General features: G+C 41.5%; 1 protein-coding gene across 1 annotated transcript in view; it reads right to left on the reverse strand.

Moving 5' to 3' along the window:
- ankhd1 (ankyrin repeat and KH domain containing 1) overlaps window positions 1-18,555 on the reverse strand; it is a 28,208-nt gene extending 9,653 nt beyond the window's left edge. Inside the window, 25 exon segments of the mRNA XM_020591751.1 lie at window positions 318-493; window positions 685-898; window positions 1,203-1,345; window positions 1,438-1,583; window positions 1,733-1,844; window positions 1,955-2,094; window positions 3,245-3,557; window positions 3,560-3,637; window positions 3,744-4,043; window positions 4,207-4,469; window positions 4,627-4,729; window positions 4,841-4,984; window positions 5,073-5,200; window positions 6,012-6,099; window positions 6,300-6,409; window positions 6,542-6,733; window positions 6,981-7,062; window positions 7,689-7,844; window positions 8,348-8,442; window positions 8,556-8,789; window positions 8,885-9,032; window positions 9,250-9,397; window positions 10,170-10,326; window positions 14,707-14,860; window positions 18,071-18,555. Of these exon segments, the coding sequence (XP_020447407.1) occupies window positions 318-493; window positions 685-898; window positions 1,203-1,345; window positions 1,438-1,583; window positions 1,733-1,844; window positions 1,955-2,094; window positions 3,245-3,557; window positions 3,560-3,637; window positions 3,744-4,043; window positions 4,207-4,469; window positions 4,627-4,729; window positions 4,841-4,984; window positions 5,073-5,200; window positions 6,012-6,099; window positions 6,300-6,409; window positions 6,542-6,733; window positions 6,981-7,062; window positions 7,689-7,844; window positions 8,348-8,442; window positions 8,556-8,789; window positions 8,885-9,032; window positions 9,250-9,397; window positions 10,170-10,326; window positions 14,707-14,860; window positions 18,071-18,349 (4,103 nt within the window). The 5' untranslated portion in view covers window positions 18,350-18,555.
- Window positions 18,556-19,008: the final 453 nt, after the last annotated feature.

Below are 19,008 nucleotides of genomic sequence, written 5' to 3' on the forward strand. Positions count from 1 at the left end.
CACCACCTCCTTTCCATTTTTCGTGATGCCTGCTTTAGGGAGCGGAGCTGCGAGCTGTACCACGGGGCTAGCCTCCTCTGTTTCACTACCTTCTTTTTCAGAAGGGCAATGGTATCAAGTGTTGCCTTAAGGAGTTACACAAATGTACTGCAGTCAATAGTGCTGGGAGACAGGAACTGCAATATGCTGAATATACTGTGTGGCCAATATCTGATTAAAATCATCTAAATAAGTGAGCCTTCACCAGCATTCAAAACTTGGTCAAACATGATGTGGCTAGATTATGACTCCATACAGAGCCAATGAATATCACTCACCTGTTGATAAGCAGCTCACAAAACTTGTAGTGGCCCTTGTCAGCAGCAATGGTGAGGGCAGTGTCTCGCGATGAAGGGACAGGGGGAGCATTAACATCAGCACCTTTATCCAGCAGCACTCGGCCCACTTCAGCATAACCTCCTGAGGCTGCCTCCATCAGAGGAGTAAGACCAGTCTGTATAAAGTGAGGAATCAGTTAGCAAAAAAGGACCAAAACATACAGATTTTATATCATTACGGATTCTCCAATGTTTATAAAATATGTCCAAAGGATGGGTCATCTGAGCTACAGAATCATGCGCTCAACTGGTACAGCCTGCAAACATACAGATAAATATTGATTCTGATAAGTGAAAGTTTCCTCACCTTAGCGCGATGCTCTACATTGGCCTTGCGATCAAGAAGCAGACTAACAACCTCAGCCCGCCCCTGGAAGCAGGCTAGGGTCAGAGCTGTGTTTCTGTTTGTCTCAATCTGGGCATTGATGTCTGAGCCCATATCTAGCAACAGCTTCACTGCCGGTACATGACCATTCATAGCTGCCAGCATCAGAGGAGAAATTCCCAGCTTACTGCCAGTCCTGATGAGAAAGTCCATAAATACATCATTTAGATACCATTGCAATCACAACACTATTATTCTAGGGCGTGGATAAAGCCAAAAGGTGTATTTTACCAAACTGTTCTATTTGTTTATTTAAAAAAAAGTATCCAAAGTACAACCTAATCTATTTTCAGAAACTAAAACACATTGTCACATTTATATTCAAGAGAAAGATCCTGATACTGATAAGATCCTTTATCCTGATATTGACCCTAATATGGGTGGACCTGTTTCACTCATACCAAGGGGCCAAAGTGAATACTGAGGTTCTTGTTGCTCACCTGGAATTAATCTCGGCTCCAGCATTGAGGAGTATCTTGATGATGTTGACATAACCCCCAGAAGCAGCCAGGCTAAGAGGCGTGTAGTCAGAAACATTACGGTGTTCCTTATTGGCTCCCCGAAGCAGCAGCAACTCTACCACCTGTCCAACACAAGTTACAGTTAAACAACATAGTTAAACTCAGGAAAACAAACAAAACATCAGAACGGTGAGAAATAAAGTGACAAGTGTACCTCCTGGCGTCCCCCAGAGCAGGCCAGGGAGAGGGGCGTGTCTTTGGTTCTCTCTGACTGGGCCTCAATATCACCCCCTTTGTCCAGGAGCACTTCTACCACTCCTACATGGCCAGCAGTGGCCGCCAGGATCAGAGGGGTAAAACCTGAGGAAAGCAGAGGTAATGTTAGGGTTAACATGTTAACTGTAATACAAAAACACCTATGAATCTAATCTGACTCAGGGGTTCCCTATTGTTCATAACACCACGGGAAATCCTTTTGATAAGTCCATTTCCTTATCACACTTTAATACCTTTTTTGTCCCGGTGCTCAATGTTGGCTCCCCGTGCAATGAGGACAGACACGAGCTCCTCATGCCCTCCTGCACACGCCAGTGTCAGCGCTGTGTCATGGTTACTCTCCGTCTGTGGGGAAAACCACATCTGTCAGCTGGGTAGGGAATTCTGTCCAGACATGGACTCAACTATTGCCATTTTTAAGATCTCTGTTAAGTTTAAGGGGCAACGTGTCTTACATGTGCATCTATGTCAACAGAGGGGTAGAGGGGCAGGACCGATGGGGGTGAGGCAATGTTTGCAGGCATCTGTGTGGGTGGCTGAGACAGGGGTGTGGGTGAAGTTGTAGTGTGCAGCATGGGCACACGGCTGCTCACAGCTTCAATGGGAAAAGAAGTGAAAAGTTATACAGTGAAGAAAAGAAAACGCTCACTGAGGCAAAACATCTGCATCATGACTACCTGGAACAATAAAGAGTTACATAAAGCATCTCTGATACATTACAACTTTGGGCTAAGCGATAAATCGATCATCGTTATTAATTCACTTGAATTTGCCGTTTAGGACAATTTGTTTTTAATGAAAATTGGTTTTGTATTTTCTTAATGTCCACCACCGACACTATGATATATTTTCAAAATTGAAAGAATAGTTCCCTAGAAGTTGGGACACTGTATGAAGCAAGTAGAAAGCTGTTTGCAAGCATGTATCAAGGCTTGTGTTTGGTTGCAGTTTAAGTTTTCTTTTCAGTGCCTTGCAAAAGTATTCATACCCCTTAAACTTTTTCACATTTTGTCACGTTACAACCACAAAAATAAATGTATTTTATTGGGATTTTGTGTGATGGATCAACACAAAAGTATCGCATAATTGTGAAGTGGAAGGAAAATGATATGTGGTGAACAGTAAAAGTATTGACTCAGGTATTCAGATGAATACATATGCACGCTACACTTTTCAGATTTTTATTTGTAAAAAAAAAAATCTTGAATGCCACGTATCATTTTCCTTCCACTTCACAATTATGCGATACTTTTGTGTTGATCCATCACACAAAATCCCAATAAAATACATTTAAGTTTGCGGTTGTAATGTGACAAAATGTGGAAAAGTTCAAGGGGTATGAATAGTTTTGCAAGGCACTGTATGTTTAGGAAAAAACCCAGAAGCGAAAATCAAAACAAAATAAAAGCAAAACTTGTTTTGAATAATTTCTGTCATTTGTAATTCGTTTAATAAAAAAAAAAAAAAACTATTAGAATTGTTAGAGTTTGGTGTGCAAATTTTTAAGCTACATCGCCCTGTCCTAGGCGTGACTTGTGAAATTCCACCATATTCAGGTTAGGGATTTTGTGGATTTACATCCAGTACACAACAGTAAGTAAAGTAAAGCTCCTTAATACAACTAATAATGTTCAATTCTATAAAATCAGTCAGTAGTTTAACAAAACTGCCTAAAATATCAATGCTGAGACTATTTAAACTCAATAATATCAAGTCAACAGCAAAAATATACAGTATGCACCTACCTGCCATGATATCATCCAGCGTGTCTGTGAGCGTCTGTGCAGGTGTAGCTACCATGAGCCCATCTGAGGCCTGCTGAGGTATCATTCCTGGGCCTAATCCAGCCAACTGCTGACCCTGGCCCTGCTGCGGTTGGCCCAGCATCTGCTGCCCCACCAGTACTCTCTCCAGCTCTGTGCTGGTACTTCCTGGGTAGTCTGCAGGGTTGTATTCTGGCAGGGGCTGGATAGGGACGAAGGTGGCTTGAAGAGGCGGAGGGGGAGGCTGGGGCTGAGCCTGCGGTGAAGGTGGCAAAGGAGGCTGCTGTGGGGGCTGTAGACCCGAGGAAGCTTGGGATAGTCGTCCTCTTCTCCATCTGCCTCTTCCTCCGAACCCTCCTCATCATCATCTTCTTCCTGGAAACGTACAGAAAACACCTTTAGTCTCTGGGATACAGTATTAGAGGAGGAGTGAGACCTAAAATTACTGTATATTTAAAAAAAATAAATAAAAAAAATTTACTGAGAGTTCCACCTCTTCCCCTTCCTCCCCCTGCTGTGCCTCTTGCTCTCCATCTTTGTTGGCCTCTTCATCCGTGTCGGAGCTGGTGTGTACTTGGGCACCGGGTGTGGTGGGAAGGGGACCTGGAGCAGATGTTGTACTTCCGGGCCCTGGGCCTGGGCCCTGGCTCTGTCCAGCCTCCTGCTCCTCTTTTAAGCCCTTTGCCTCCATGTACTCTTTGGTGAACTGTTGCTGTGTTTTCAGCTGCAGCTGGCGCTCCACTTTCTGCAGCTCCTTCAAAATTTTCTTCTTCTTTTGTACCTATGTAGGTAACAACCACATCCTTGTTTGACCAACTTCACTTTTATGCTATGCAAGCAAAATGACATTCAAGTGTGACTTTGCAAGGCAACATCCCCCTTACTTACAATACTGAAAAGAGGATTGGAATGAGAGCAGATCTTATGCAAATGACTGATTATACCTGCTCTTCTCGGCTCTTCTTCAGCTCCTCAATCTTGTCTTTGGTGAGCGGCTCCCCCTGAATGAGCTCTAGCGACTGAAGCTGGGCCTTCTCAATAGCACTGATTCTCTGGCCCAGCTCATTTAGCTTTCCCTCCGTTTCCTCCACAATGCACTCTAGAGGCTGGCACAAGTGGAACGGCGGGAGAGGCTCTGCTTCAGACCCCCGGCCAATAGAGCTAGGGACACCAGGCTGAAGTGCTGCCTGTCTCTGTTTGGACATGCCTAGATTTGAACAAAAGAGACAGGTTAAAAATTAAGATGGTGTAATTATAAAACACTGTAAAAAGTGGGGAGACAACTAAACCAAATTGCTTGGCAAAGTCTGCTACTCCATTTTTCAAGTATACTCATTGGGTGACAGAACTTGTGGCACTGTTACCTTTGCTAGAGATGGGTGGAGGTGTGGCGATGTTTGATGGGGCCCGGTCGGGCTCCTGAGGGGGAACTACCATGGCGAGAGCTTGGAATGGGACACGAGGAACCTGATCGAGGATATATTAGTTGTAAAAATTTTCTAAAAGTTTGTTTCAAAAATGGGTACTAAACTTGCCTCTTATTAAAACAGAAAAAGTGCAATTTATTGCTGTAGTTACCTGAGAGGCATCTTGTGAGGGAGGTGTGAGCTGGGAGAGGTCAGGGGCTGGGACAGACAGGATGTTGTTGGGGTAGTCCAACAAGTAGGAAACGACATTGGTGTGCCCACCCTTAGCAGCTTCTATCAACATGGTCGAACCATCCTATAATGAGAAAACAATATATTATTACACACATATGACAAAACAAATGCCATTTATGTCTAATCTATATCCAGAGTATGTGCTTTACTTTGAGTCTGTGTGTAGGATCTGCCCCATGTGCCAACAGCAACTCCACCACAGCCAGATGTCCTCCAGCACAGGCCAGAGACACCACTGTGTGATCATTATTGGCTGTAGCTCTGTTTACATTAGCACCTGGACAAGAGGAACACAGGTTAAGACATCAACTCACTGTGTATGTGATATGAGTCTGTTTATTCACAAAGGCAAACTCACTAAGCCTCCAACTCAAATGAACCAGGGACAAATCATATGCATGAACAAGGAATACAAAAAGTTTTCTTAGAAAACATCAGTACAAGTAAATTCACCAATTCAAGTACTGCACTTTGAGCAACAATTATGAATTAATCTATTACTGCTGTTTTATCACTTACAGAGGTTAAATGCATCAGTGGACAATACACTGCACAAAAGCTGTAGAAAACTCTTTTTTCCCCCCCCCCAAGACTTTCATAGTGACGAGCAGTACACGGTCTATTACTTCCGGTGCTCTCTGCAGGGACTGGAGAGCTGCTTCACATATTTCCCCTCACAATGTTGCCATATACAAACAACGGAGTTAAATTTAACAAATCTGAAATGCCATAACATCATAAACTCGAAGTTGCAGTTACCAAGACACAAAGAATGGCTGCAGTGAAAGTGACAAAATGACAATGAGAGCAATTTATTTTACTCTGTATAAAAACACAAGGAATATATGCAACTCTATATATGAGATTTCAGAGAGTTCTGGGCTTTACTCATCAAACTAAACCTAATTTATGGAGTCTGCTCTAAAAAAAGAAACTCAAGTGAAGTCACAAATGTACTTAAAAATTACCACTTTTAAGCATGTATCAACTATCTCCAACTTGCCCCTTACAGAAAAAGACTTAGGTGGATTTAGGACCAAAACTAACGATTTCCAGAAAATGTACATTTAAATGTGTTCAGAACACACCTTTACTGATAAGGAACTGAACTGTACAGAGATGTCCTGCCCTTGCTGCCTTCATCAAGGGTGTCCGCCCCCCTTCAGACTCGTGTTCCTTGGGGACAAAGATGTGTTTGTCAGCTTAGTCCAGTCCAGAAGTTTAACTAACAAATTATGAGTTATACATGTCATAAGAAACAGTAAAACGGCTGTTGTAACTCTATAGCCACAAGCCTTGCTTTGTTATCTAAACCTATTTAAAACAAAGGCCAAACAAGACATGAGTGACTAAGAGAATTAAAGAGTGTAGTATACCAAGTTGGCTCCAGCCTGCAGCAGCACATCTGCAACATCAGTATGTCCATTCTCACATGCATACGTCAAGGCTGTGTCACCTGTTGCTGTGGTAGCATGAACGTTTGCCCCTGAATAACAACACCAAGAGAAAAGGGTTTCAAGCACGAAGATACAGTATAACTGAGACATTTGATTTGCAGCTAAGCATACTTTTTGCTCTGCTAGATCTGCAGCTTGTTGCCTACATTTCTCTTACTCACCTGCAGCCAGTAGGTATTTCACCAGCTCCAGATGGCCTTCCTGTGCAGCCTCCATTAACGGAGTAGAGCATCCCAACTCAATGTCAGCCCCCGCCTTAATGAGGAAGTCAGCCACTTCCAAGAAGCCTCCACAGCATGCTAGAGTCAAAGCAGTCTCCTGGGTTTCCTCTGTCTGGGCATTGATGTTAGCACCTGGACAACAACACAAGAAAAATTAGTGATTAGTGTTAGGTTTGCTTTTAAAAAGGGCAAAACAAGCAGAAATCGACAGACAAAAATCTTGTCAGTATCACTTTACAGATACGGTTGGTTCTCTTAATTCTTCTGAAAATATTCAAAAACAAAGGGAGGGCTGATCAGAGCCAAACAAATCCAAACAAGTGTAAACTATTCACTGGAATGGCATCTGACATCAAGTTTAGGACCAAAGCATTTTTACCTTGTGCCAACAGCAGCGCTACCATCTCCTCGTGGCCTTCTCTAGCTGCCTCCATCAGGGGAGTGTAGCCCTCATCATTAACCTGGACACAAAACAGAGGGATCAGCAGGTAAGAACGCATATGGATGAATATGACTAATGGCACAATTACTTGGTGGTGTGGAACTCAGCTTGACTTTTGTGTTTGTGTATTCTCACAGAGGATGGAAATTTTCAACCGGCTAGTCATTTGACACTTGCATCCTATTCAAAACTTCCTATAAAACTGAACCTAACATGATGCTACTGTATGTCATTTGGCCTGACACTTAGTGAACATGCTCCCATCGAAAAGTGTTCTTTTATCAACATTAGCAAAAAATTTTCCTGGTCGCTCTTTCTTGAGTTTTGCTTGTTGTCAATAACAAATTAAATTCCCAATTTCAGAAATGCACTTCTCTAAATCTTTGTCAATTTACAGTATATGTAATGTCCCTGACTAACACAGCACCTCCACAGTAGCAGGCAGTATGACAGTCTTCTTTACAGAAGAAACTACAGTATGTGGGATATAAAATATTTATAGACAGCTAAAAAAAAAAAAAAAAAAAAAAAAAAAAAAAAAAAAAAAAAAAAAAAAAAGACAAGTAAAAATTTCAGCTTCCATTGTATTTTACATGTCTTTCCCAAACATGTGTTGGCAATTTGGGTGTCTGTTTCATTGCACACCTCCTCCAAGTTGGCACCCCTCTCTATGAGCAAGGCTGCCAGCTCCACGTGTCCTCCACAGGCTGCGAGGGTAAGGGGCGATTCAAAAGAATCAGCTGGCATGTTGACCTGTGCACCGCTATCCAACAGCAACCGTGCCACCTCCACATGGCCGTCCTGGGACAGCGAGACACACAGAGAATGTAGAGATAAGCACCTTAATACATAGAAGGAAACACTTTTCAATTACACTAAAAGACAATAATGCTCCATGAGGCTGAGAACACCACACAACTGGACCAGCACTGAAGTGAGATGACTGAAATCAGTACCAAGGTGATCATAGGTCAAAGGCATTGATAGCTATTTTATCCTCACTTAATGACACAGTACATAACTGTGTACTGTGCCCTGTCAAAGGTGTGGCATGGGTGTGGAAACTGAACGTGTGCAGCTGTTATGCTGCCAATTTCTCTGCATTGTAAGCTTAGCATTAGCTTCAAGAACGTTTTGTTTTAAACTGGTTTTGGCATTAGATATGTACCTTGATAGTGATATAATAAATTATACTTGTACATTATTTGTATGAAACAAACATACATGCAAATGCAAGCAAATCTGGCGGTGTGAATCAACCATGAGAAGAAAATATTTAGGTAACGTTTGGATCAGATGCTCACCATGCATGCCTCCATCAGTGCTGTGTGCATCTCATCTGTTTTATGTTCCTGGTCTGCTCCAGCCTCCAACAGAAAACGCACCATATCCAAGTGACCTGCAGCAGACAAACGCAAATGCACACATGAACCTTTTTATCCCTGTAGACAAAGTGTTAGCCAAGAGTGTGTAAAAGCACAAAAGATAAAGACGCTATATTTGAGCTCGGACCTTTGTAGCAGGCGAGTGTAAGAGCGCTCTCCTTGAACTCATTGGAGTGTGTGTTGATGCCGGCACCATACTCCAAGAGTACCCTGGCCACCTCTACGTGACCAGCGCTGGCTGCCTCCATAAGAGGTGTGTGCCCATTCTCGTTGTGGTCCTCAATGTTAGCACCCTCTTTCAGTAGCACCTTTACCACATCCACAAAGCCACCGGCGCATGCATATGTCAGAGCCGTGTTGCCTAGAAAAAAAAAAAGCAGAGAGATTAACCTGACCACAAAACATGTAGAGTAAAGAAAGTCATGCAAACTGTAGAGAAATTAGGAGGGGCTTTACCTGTGGAGGACTGTGCATTAACATCTGCCCCATGGACCAGAAGTAGCTTCACAATGTCCACATATCCTCCACTGGCAGCAGCCATAAGTGGTGTTATGTCCCCCTTTATGCCTCGGTCCTCCACATTGGCATGCATGGCCAACAAAACCTAAGGGCAAACAATAGAATTACAAATTTTAGGAAATATGCATGGAGGCATGTCACCAATGTGAAATACTCCCACAACAACTAGTGATATCATCATGATGTTATCTTTGCTTTGTAGACAGAATACTTCTGTGTATAGATACTACACAACCATGTAAATGCTGTGTAAATGACAGTTATGGTAAAGCACATTCCATGCCAACCTTGCTTTCACAAACCTGTGCAAGTTCATAGTAGCCAGCCGAGCAGGCGAGGCACAGTAGGCTCTCCCCTTCCTCTGTGTGTTCATTGACGCTCCGCCCTTCATCCAGCAATTTGCGCACAGCGTTGACGTCACCATCTGAGCACGCCTCGGCTAAACTACGGCTGAAAATAACCAGACTGCTACAATTACTGCCACTGTGACAGGTGAACACACACGCCTTACAATTATGCCACCACTTCCAAAGATCAAACGCACTCACACAAACATACTAGATATGCAATAGGGTTGGGCAGTAATGCAGTACTGCATTATCCGGAGGCTTTTAAGAATAGCAATGGTATTCTTCTGATTATCTTAATGAAAAAACTCTGCTGTATAATGTGCGCTGTTTATAATAAATGTCTGAAGAGTGTGTCAATGTCCAACAGCAACACAACTGCCTGTGTTTGACGATATAATAAAAGTAATGGTAGAACTCCAGTAAATAAGGCAATTTATCAAATACAGAACCTGTCGAAAAAATAAACTCATTAATTAGACGCTCTTATACTTGCACGTCATATGACAGCCTCTTAAAGTATGTGAACTTGTTTTCACATTGTGTTGAATGTTGTGTAAATGCGCCATGGTTAAACAGATATATAATACATACATCTATATGTTCATTTAAAAAACAGTAAATAAATACTATCCCATACCACTACCTACAGTAGCGGATACTTCCACAATGTCCAAACGTCCACTTTAGTGTTCAGTTTGACCACAGACAGGAGAGAACATGACAAATAACCCCCCACCCTCCACCCCGACTGCCCAACCCTAATAAGCAACTCAGATTTGACAGGTAACAGGTGATTATTTCAGGGTGTATGAATTCATTTATTAGCCCATAAAAATGATATGTGCCGGTGTCAATATGGGTGAGATACATACTTGTCAGCTTGGCCGGCGTTGAGTGTGTTTTCTGCTCTCATACGGGTCAGGGCTGCTGCAGCCTCATCCAGGGCACAGCTCACAGATGACGTCAGTCGCCGTAGCACCTCAGGGTCTGCAAAAGCTTTACCATCGGCAGTGGACAGTTTACCGATGCCTGCCGAATACCAAAAGGGCAGAGGTGCATAGGGCAAGGCAAACCACAGGGGAGCACAACCACACCAGACCAGGTGAAGAAGCAAGTCCAGTCCAGCCAATCCAATCCAGGGTTAGTAGTAGCATACACAAAGATGAAAAAGAGAGAGAGGGGGAGGAAAAAAAAACATTTGGATGGGAAACTGAACCATGATAGTAAAGGATCTTAGTAAGGATTCCTCTGATTTCAGGAGCTGTCAGATAAATGTATTGAAAGCTTGATCACAGACAAAACAAGGCTGATAGCATAGAAATCACAGCCCAGTTTACAGGTGTGAAGTACTTTGGAATTACTGGAGTGCATCTCTGGTTTCATTTACTGTTTTAAACATGCACATTTATCAGAAAGGTCTGAATGCAAATTTGTGTTTCTGTGACAGCAACAACAATGGTGAGCTGCTTTAGGGAAAATATTGGCAGGAAAGGACAAAATATTCCCTTTTTTTTTTTGAGAATATTTGATATGTTGGCTTCTGGCAGCAGCCGGTCTCGTGGTTTGAATATGGCGTGCTAGCATATTGCAGTGTGCTTGTCTCAGAACTTCCTCTACCCTTTCAGAAACAAGTTGTTGCATTCTGGGTAAGCTGTGACAGTGTCCATGCTGGTGAGTCTTGGCTAATGATTATCTGAAATGTTTATAATAATTAGCAGAGTGACTTTTAACACTGTGTATGTGAATACAGCAATTAGTCTAACAATCTGGTTTACATGGATATACTACTACAGAGTTTCCCACAGCTTTCCTGTTGCAGGTTTACTTTTTGAGCTCATGTTATCTCTCTGTTATTTCTCAGGGCATATAACTAACCGTTGTTTTTAACCTTCATTCGGCTAGGTGCTGCACCTAAGCCTTTCTATGGCAGGGAAAGCCCTTTTTGCTACTTTTTGTAACACAAACACAACTGTTGATACACTGTGCCATACATTATACTGAGTCATACAGGTCTCTATTTATCTCATTTCAATGAGCATTCCTTTGTCTGTCTGCATTGTTTATTGCCTGTTTATACTGCTTATTTTGCATTGTTTGCACTGTTTGTTGCTTGTTAATACTGCTTATTTTGTTATATTACACAGCCTTATGCTGGTTTACTGTTTACTTGCCCCTTGCATGGGGGATATGTACACATTGAGAGCCGATGTACCAGAGTCAAATTCCTCGTCTGTCTGACACACCTGGTTAATAAAGCAGATTCTGATTCTGATTTTGGGCAGTCAGCAGAAATATGCATCATGTCACCCACATTCTCATGGTGTGTACATGCATCCTTGTGCATGCAATGGTAGATCACTATATACTAACAATTTAGAAAGAATGCATCAGTGTGTCTCTACAGCACCACTAATGTTTACAAACTACACTAGGTGTATTTAAACGCAAGTGTGTGTATGTTAGGCAGTTACAAGTAGAGACACTGGGGTAGAAAGACTGTGTCTATCAACGTACAACTGCCCTGACTGATAGGGGAGATTTCTGCAAAAAATACACTACTTATCTTCACCGGCAATACAAAGGAAAATGGAAAAGCAGGAACACAGACAGTGACGGAAATAGGCATTACACCACCCATGAACACCTGGCCTGCAGAAAGCAACATAACCAATGGGTTGTTGCACAAGTTAGAAAGAGGTGGGCGACACCCGAGCCAGCATATTTAGCCTTCTAAAAGAACCAATTCATCACTTTGAGAATGTCTGAAAAATTAAGTGTAAAGGAGCATGGTAGTCAGAAAGTACACACTAACCAAGTAATTGAATGATAGACAAAAAAAGACGGCTCTTTAAGCTTATAGAGCAATAACTACACATTAAAACTTTGCTCTAAAAAAATATTTTTTAAAATTCATAATAGGCTAAAACTCTGCTCTGATGAAAACATGCTGTCTTCAATGATCATTTTGTCCCTTTTCAAATTCAAATTTTATTTTGTAATTCACGATAACTAGCTTTTACTTTTATGCTCTGCATATATTACTGCCATTTTTGACAATTTGTCACATCACGTTATTTCCTAGGAAAGAGAATCAGAGATGCTACCCAAGGTTACCTAAGTATAGTAACAGCAGATTCTTAATAATCCATGACTTGTCCTACATCTTTCATTTGTTGTATTTAGGTTTGCTGGGCATTACAACACAAAATACTTGATAAATCCAACAAGGAACTCTAAATCAAAGACAAAAAATGTTTCTGCATTGTTATACAAAGTATTGGAGCGGTTAATATTAAGATTTTTTTTTTTTTACCTGCTCACAATTCACAACAACTGCAAAGACCAACTTTTGTTGTATTTTCCTACCCAAATTATAGAGCTGGACCATGTACACTTAGAATACACTAACCTTACAGCTAGTAACGCAAGATAATTTTAGACAAAATATGTTTGACAGGTGATGATCTAAATGTGTAATACACACACATAATGTTCTTTAATACGACTTCCTGTACCATTAGGGGTGTAAGAAAATATCAATACAGTTGAGTACCACAATATTACATTTTGCAATACTGTATCAATTCTCAAAAACATAGTGCTGCTTTTTAATTAATAGCTCACGTGCCAAGTAGTGCTATGCTGCTGGATGTTACAGGGACTGACAAATGTAAATGTAGATCCCTGTTCTGACTGTATTAAAGAACTTTTTACAGGAGATTTTATGCATATGGTGGTGTGTTGCTTATTTTATGACAGTTTATCTAAAATTTGATTCAAAACATAATTATTACCTTGTACGGTATTGCAATATATTGAATCATAACCGCCGTATTGTGATCAGAATCAGCTTTATTGGCCAGGTGTGAAGGACACACGAGGAATATGACTGTGGTACATCGGCTCTCAATGTGCAAAACAGTAAACCAGCATAAGGCTGTGTAATATAACAAAATAGCAAATTAACATTAACAAAAAAGTAGTATAAACAGACAGTAAACAATGCAGACAAAAAGGAATGTTCATTGAAATGAGATAAATAGGGATAAAGCAGAGTACTTAAGAACTAGAGACCTGCACAAGTCTGTATAATCTGTACGAGGTATATATACACAGGTACTGCACTGAGGGTTATTGTCCAATCATACTGTCGTGGGTTAAGTGTTCATCATAGTGACAGCCAGAGGGAAGAAACTGTCCCTGTGCCTGGTTGTCGTAGTGTAACGTAGAGTGATACGTATGGTATCGCCAGATTCTTTCCAATAAACAGCCCTATGTACAATCTTTTTACAAAGATTTATAGAACTGCCTAATATGTGCAAGGGTGTCCGTAAACCTTTGTGACAAGATGGTTTAAACAGTGTCTCTTCATCCCACAAATGAACAACAAGCTTATGGTTCAACAACCACAAGTAATTAGCAGGACAATTTAGTACTGGTATCACATTTGATATTTTGGCTCTGTACTCCAGCACAGTGATTTTGCTGCTGTGCAAATCTAATCTAATCTGTCAATTTGAGGTGTCAAAAATGTACTGAACATTGTAAAGTGACCTCAAACAAACTCATATTAAACATATGTGGTTGTGAATCTTTTGCAATAGACAGATGACTGAAATCTACAACTCATAGATATCACCAGACACTCTGCATCTTCTCTGGTGATGCTCTTGACAGGCCTGGTATTTCGCTATGCTGTTCATGCTGGGAATGACAAGAGGCTGTCCAACTCTTCCTGCCACAACCATTAACACACAGACACTCCTCTCTCTCTGTTGATATTTTACAAAAATACTACAGGACATTTAGCAAATCAATACCAGAAAACATTAAAAGAATAATTACTGTTATTACTATTATGCAAGCTGTAACAGACCTTAAGTAAACAAAAAATGTAAGTTATCACTTCTTTTGTTCCGACTAGTCAGGAAGAAAGGGGAATAGGAGATTAGCCATTAGCTCCACAACACAAACTCTCTGCAAGCTGAAGAGGCTCAAGCGAGTTGCAGCGTTAATCTGCCTGGAAGTGTTTACAAACCCAGAGAAGGCCAGGACACCCAGTCCAAATGGATTAATCTGCACACACCTTACACCCAGATTACAAGATCTAATCAAAGTAATTTACCCAAATCACTTTCAAACTTTGTGTTAATATGACACTTGCAGAACTGGCAATTTCTTTTCATTACCATTTCAGCCTTAGGCCTTATACAAAATAAGACCTCTGACTTTTGTTGGGATTGAAAATGGGATAGGGAGGCAAGCTGAGGCAGAAAAATATTGTAGTTGAAGCACAAATTAAGACTGGTTGGACCACAGCAGATGTGACCAATCGGGTACTGGTGAATTACAAATTAGCAAGCATCAAGTCTTGTAAAGCTGAATTAAATTCAGACAAAGCAGTCATACCTGCGGCTTCCAGCAGAGCTTCAAGTCGTGCCTGTGTCTCTGGATCAACAGTCCTTAAATCTACTCCATCTGTGGCGCTGGACAAAAGCAACTCTGACGCTGTCTTCATGATGGGGTTATCCAGGTCTTCCTGGTCCAGAATGAATGACTCCACCTGGGAGAGACAGAGGAAGGTAAAAGAAGAATCATTAGCCCTTTAACAGCTATTTTCATGTTCGCTTCTGAGCAACAAGACACAGAATAACTAATGAGAAAGTTTGAAACAGCAGTGTGACATTATTTCTTGTATGATGCTCAATAATAATTATTCTGTGCAGAAGTGGCTACACACACAAATACACCACCTATAAAAAGACCAGCCATGCTACCCTTGTATATTTATGGTTTGTTTCAACAGAAAGAAAGCAGGGACCAGCACAGGGATAAGAGAGTCAAAGCAAAGTAAGTGCTATGACCAGGAACCTATGTGCAACCTATGTGCACATGGGAGAGATTCTGCTGCCCAACCTGGGCCTTGGCCACGTTAGCTATCATTCATTACCAACACTGAGTAAACATAAATAAACTTTATAAAAATGCTTTATTTATTTCTAAGTGTGGCAACAGAAACAAATGTTTGTGTAAGGGTTACTTAAGCCCCAATCAACATTTTACTATATAAATTACAGCTATAGAGAATGTGAAGCTTTCATCATGCTGTGTTTAATTTGGGGTACATGTGCCATTCTGGGAGCTCACGCTCATTATCCATCATAGAGATTTACACTCACCAGCCACTTTATTAGGTACACCTGCATGATTGTTAGGGCTGGACCCTAATATCTAACTATTCAGATATTCATACATCGGTCATGTAATCGGTTTTCAATCTTAGTATTCAAATATTCAGCCCCGCTACCCCACCACCACACAACAGCAGTGCCAGTGACATATATAATCTTATTAGCAAAGCTGTGTGTGGAAACTTCAGGTAACAGCTTCTGCTGATTATCACGGTTTCTGGTTCAAATGACAACCAGCAGAGTCATACCATCAGTTGCTAACTAACGTTAGCAACGTTTAATGACTTAAACTGATGACAGGACAAAATTAAAGTGGCTGTTGTCGGGTTTGTCAACCGATTGCTTCTCTGTCGTTCCAACTACAGTGTGAAATGTCTTCACAGGTAAAACTATTACTATTTCACATTAATGATGGAAATGTAGCGCATTCTGTGTACATGCAAACAGTTCTGAAGATAAACATTGAATTGGATTTATACAATTATGACAATTTCACCAAAAACAAACAATCTGACCTTTATAAACACAGATGTTAAGGCAGAAGTGTTGCGCTTGATTGCATACAGTTGTACAGGTATACCTAATAAAGAGGCCGGTGAGTGTACAATAAATACATCTGTAAGTAAAAAAAAAAAAAACTATCCCATGCAGCTGCTTCAACTACATCCAAAGGTTCACTTTAGTGAACAGTATGAGCACAGACAGGACAGAAAATTATTAATCTGCTGCAGTGTCTGTATTATCTGCTGACAGCTGCTAGCTAGTGAGGAAGAATTCAGCTATAACATAGGAACATTGAGCACACCAGCTCGTGGGTGATGTAGTTCTATTAGAACCTGTATAATCAACAACGGGCATCAATCTTTACTATTGATGAACTACAGTTCCCAGAGTGTTGGTGCCCAGAGAGCTAGAAAGGCCAAGAATGGCATCTGCTTAATCCTGGGGCTGAGATTTTAGCTGCTGCCCAGAGCAGCGAGTTTCCCACTGGAGTAAAACTCCACAACAAGTGCCCCCCTTTCAGGCTTATCTAGAAGGCTGGTTGAATGAACAAACAGGGCACAGAGGCCCAACATTTGCAAGTTGATTAAATTAAAGTGTCTGAGAAGTAACTGTCAAACTTGATATTTTCTTCTCCTGCTACTACACAGTTGGTGCTGCTCAGACAGGGTATGCCCAGGCTATATAGACAATGGTATTAGCTATCAGCTGTCATCTGTACTTGTCTAACTGTCATGGCTGTTTCACATAAGTACAGCTTGGGTCAGATATTAGTGAAGTACAGTATAATATAGAGGGACAGCTCAACAGGTAGTGAGATTCACTCAGTGATGCCACTTCTTTCCACCATAATAAACCCTTGATGATCATGTTTCTAACAGTAAATATTGCACCACCTTTTATAAAACAATGAATACTACATTACCATGAAAATGTTATTAAACTGAGGTTTGTGCAAATCAAATATTTACCAACTAGTAGTCTGACAAGTCCCAGTCCTGTGTCTGTTGCCTTCATATTATGCAGTGGTATAACTGACAACATTTAACAAATATCTTTAAACTGACAGCTAAGATTAGACTAGAAATCTAACAGACTAGACATACAGTAAAAACAGTTTGGTTACAACATGAAAGTTGGTGAGTCTGACTAGTAATCTTTGGATTATTCTAACATAACCCTCAAGAGATGATTGTCACACTGTCATCTAAGAAGACAGCATATAAAATTTGTGCTGCTGAGACATATTTTGGATAATTTACATATACCTCTGAGCTCATACAAAACATGTCTGCAGTTTGATTAACCAGGATGAGGAGATGCCATCACACCTGTCCACCTGCGTGAATGCCAGCCAGCACATGGAAAGTTGAAAACCTCTCAACATAACCTAATTGCTTTCAATTGTGACAACGTAACCGTGTTGACACGGTGCTGGTGGCTGTGTGACCGTCAGAGGCTGAAGGATGAAAAGCCCAACTGGCTATGTGTCAACACCAGCGGTCGAAAATTCGCGTAGTTCCGCAAGGGAAGGCATAATCTAAACGTATGGAAAAGTTCGTTGAGATACGACCGGAGTTCATTTACATGCTTTGAAAAGTGACGTAATTGCACCACAACTACGAAATGGCAGATAGATAGCTGGTCGTGTACATCCGTGGGTTTACTGGTACCATCCATTTGCTGTGGCTAGAAAGCTGCTGGAAGAGCTGCAAACTTATGATGGGTGTTGCGAGACGACAGCAACCAACGAGGCCGTCGTCGCTTCCACCCGAAGTAGGCCGTGGTCAGAGCCTGCGCTGTATAAATAAAACACTTCAGCCGGTTAGCGTGAACAACTGATTGTGCCTCACCAGACATAATCAACATAAAAAAACTTCATAAGCAACTGAACTGACATGAGGTGTTACTCCATTAAAGTGCTGGCTAATTTTACGTAATTTCGGCGGCCTGGGAGGGGGTGGTTGCCAGCTGCGAGCTAATTCGCTAGCTAGCAGCCAGCTCGCGCTAGGAGAGGAATGTTGCCTAGCTCCTAGCTCTCTGCTTATGCTTAGCTAACTAGCTTAGGCTAGCGTAGCTACCTCTGAAACCTCGTCTTCGTCGCTGCCGGATCCTGGACCCGAGGAGAGGACGGCCGCGGCCGCTAGCTTGAAATCCAGTCTTTCTGCAGCAGGTCCGCCTGGCTCACCATATAAACGTACTTTCTTTCCACCTACACCAATCCCAATTCCCCCTAGTCCGACTCCTCCTGGTGTCGCTCCTACCCCCATCCCTGCCACTGGGGAGCGAGGAGTCACCGAGTCAATCTCGTCCTCGAAGCCGTCCGTCAGCATTGCTGTCCCGGCTACTGCATCCTGCATACTTATGTTCACTATACGTGTGTTAACGAGCTAGTTGTTGACTTAAACGTCCGTCCAGGCTCTTTCTTTTAGGATATATGCGTTATTTTACTTCAGGGAATCCAGAAACTCTCCCGAAGCGAGGGTTGAGAAGGATCTCTTTCCCCCAGCCATTAACTTTCTAACAACCTAACCCGATACGCACTATTTCTCAGAAAGACGGCCTCCAAGGGGAATCCTGATAAGCCTATTGGTTCAGCTTGGAAGAGCTCTGTTTTCAATTGGGGGAAGTTAATGCTTATCAAACATGGGACCGCAACGTCACGTTAGGTTTACCAATATCACGAGGCTGTAGAACGAACGTCAAGACATGACATGGTAGACCAACTTAACTGGTAGCTAGTCTTACTAGTTCATGTAGTGTTATTTTGAAATGAAATTATAAAAGAACAACAGTGAGACCATATTCGTACCTACTGTACATTTTTCATTCATTTAATGTGATTTGAACTGTTACAATGAATGTCAGTAGGCTATATAACAGAATCTCACAAAGTGGACCACACATGCTGCAACTTATTGCTTGAATGTGTTAGTGGGTGTAATTATGATTATAGTTAAAAGAAAAAGGTAATGTATTTTAGGGTAGATTTTCAAAAAAGAAAAGAAAAGTAAAAATG

Source organism: Monopterus albus, unplaced genomic scaffold (genome assembly GCF_001952655.1).
Source record: "Monopterus albus unplaced genomic scaffold, M_albus_1.0 scaffold2.1, whole genome shotgun sequence".
Classification (NCBI taxonomy): domain Eukaryota; kingdom Metazoa; phylum Chordata; class Actinopteri; order Synbranchiformes; family Synbranchidae; genus Monopterus; species Monopterus albus.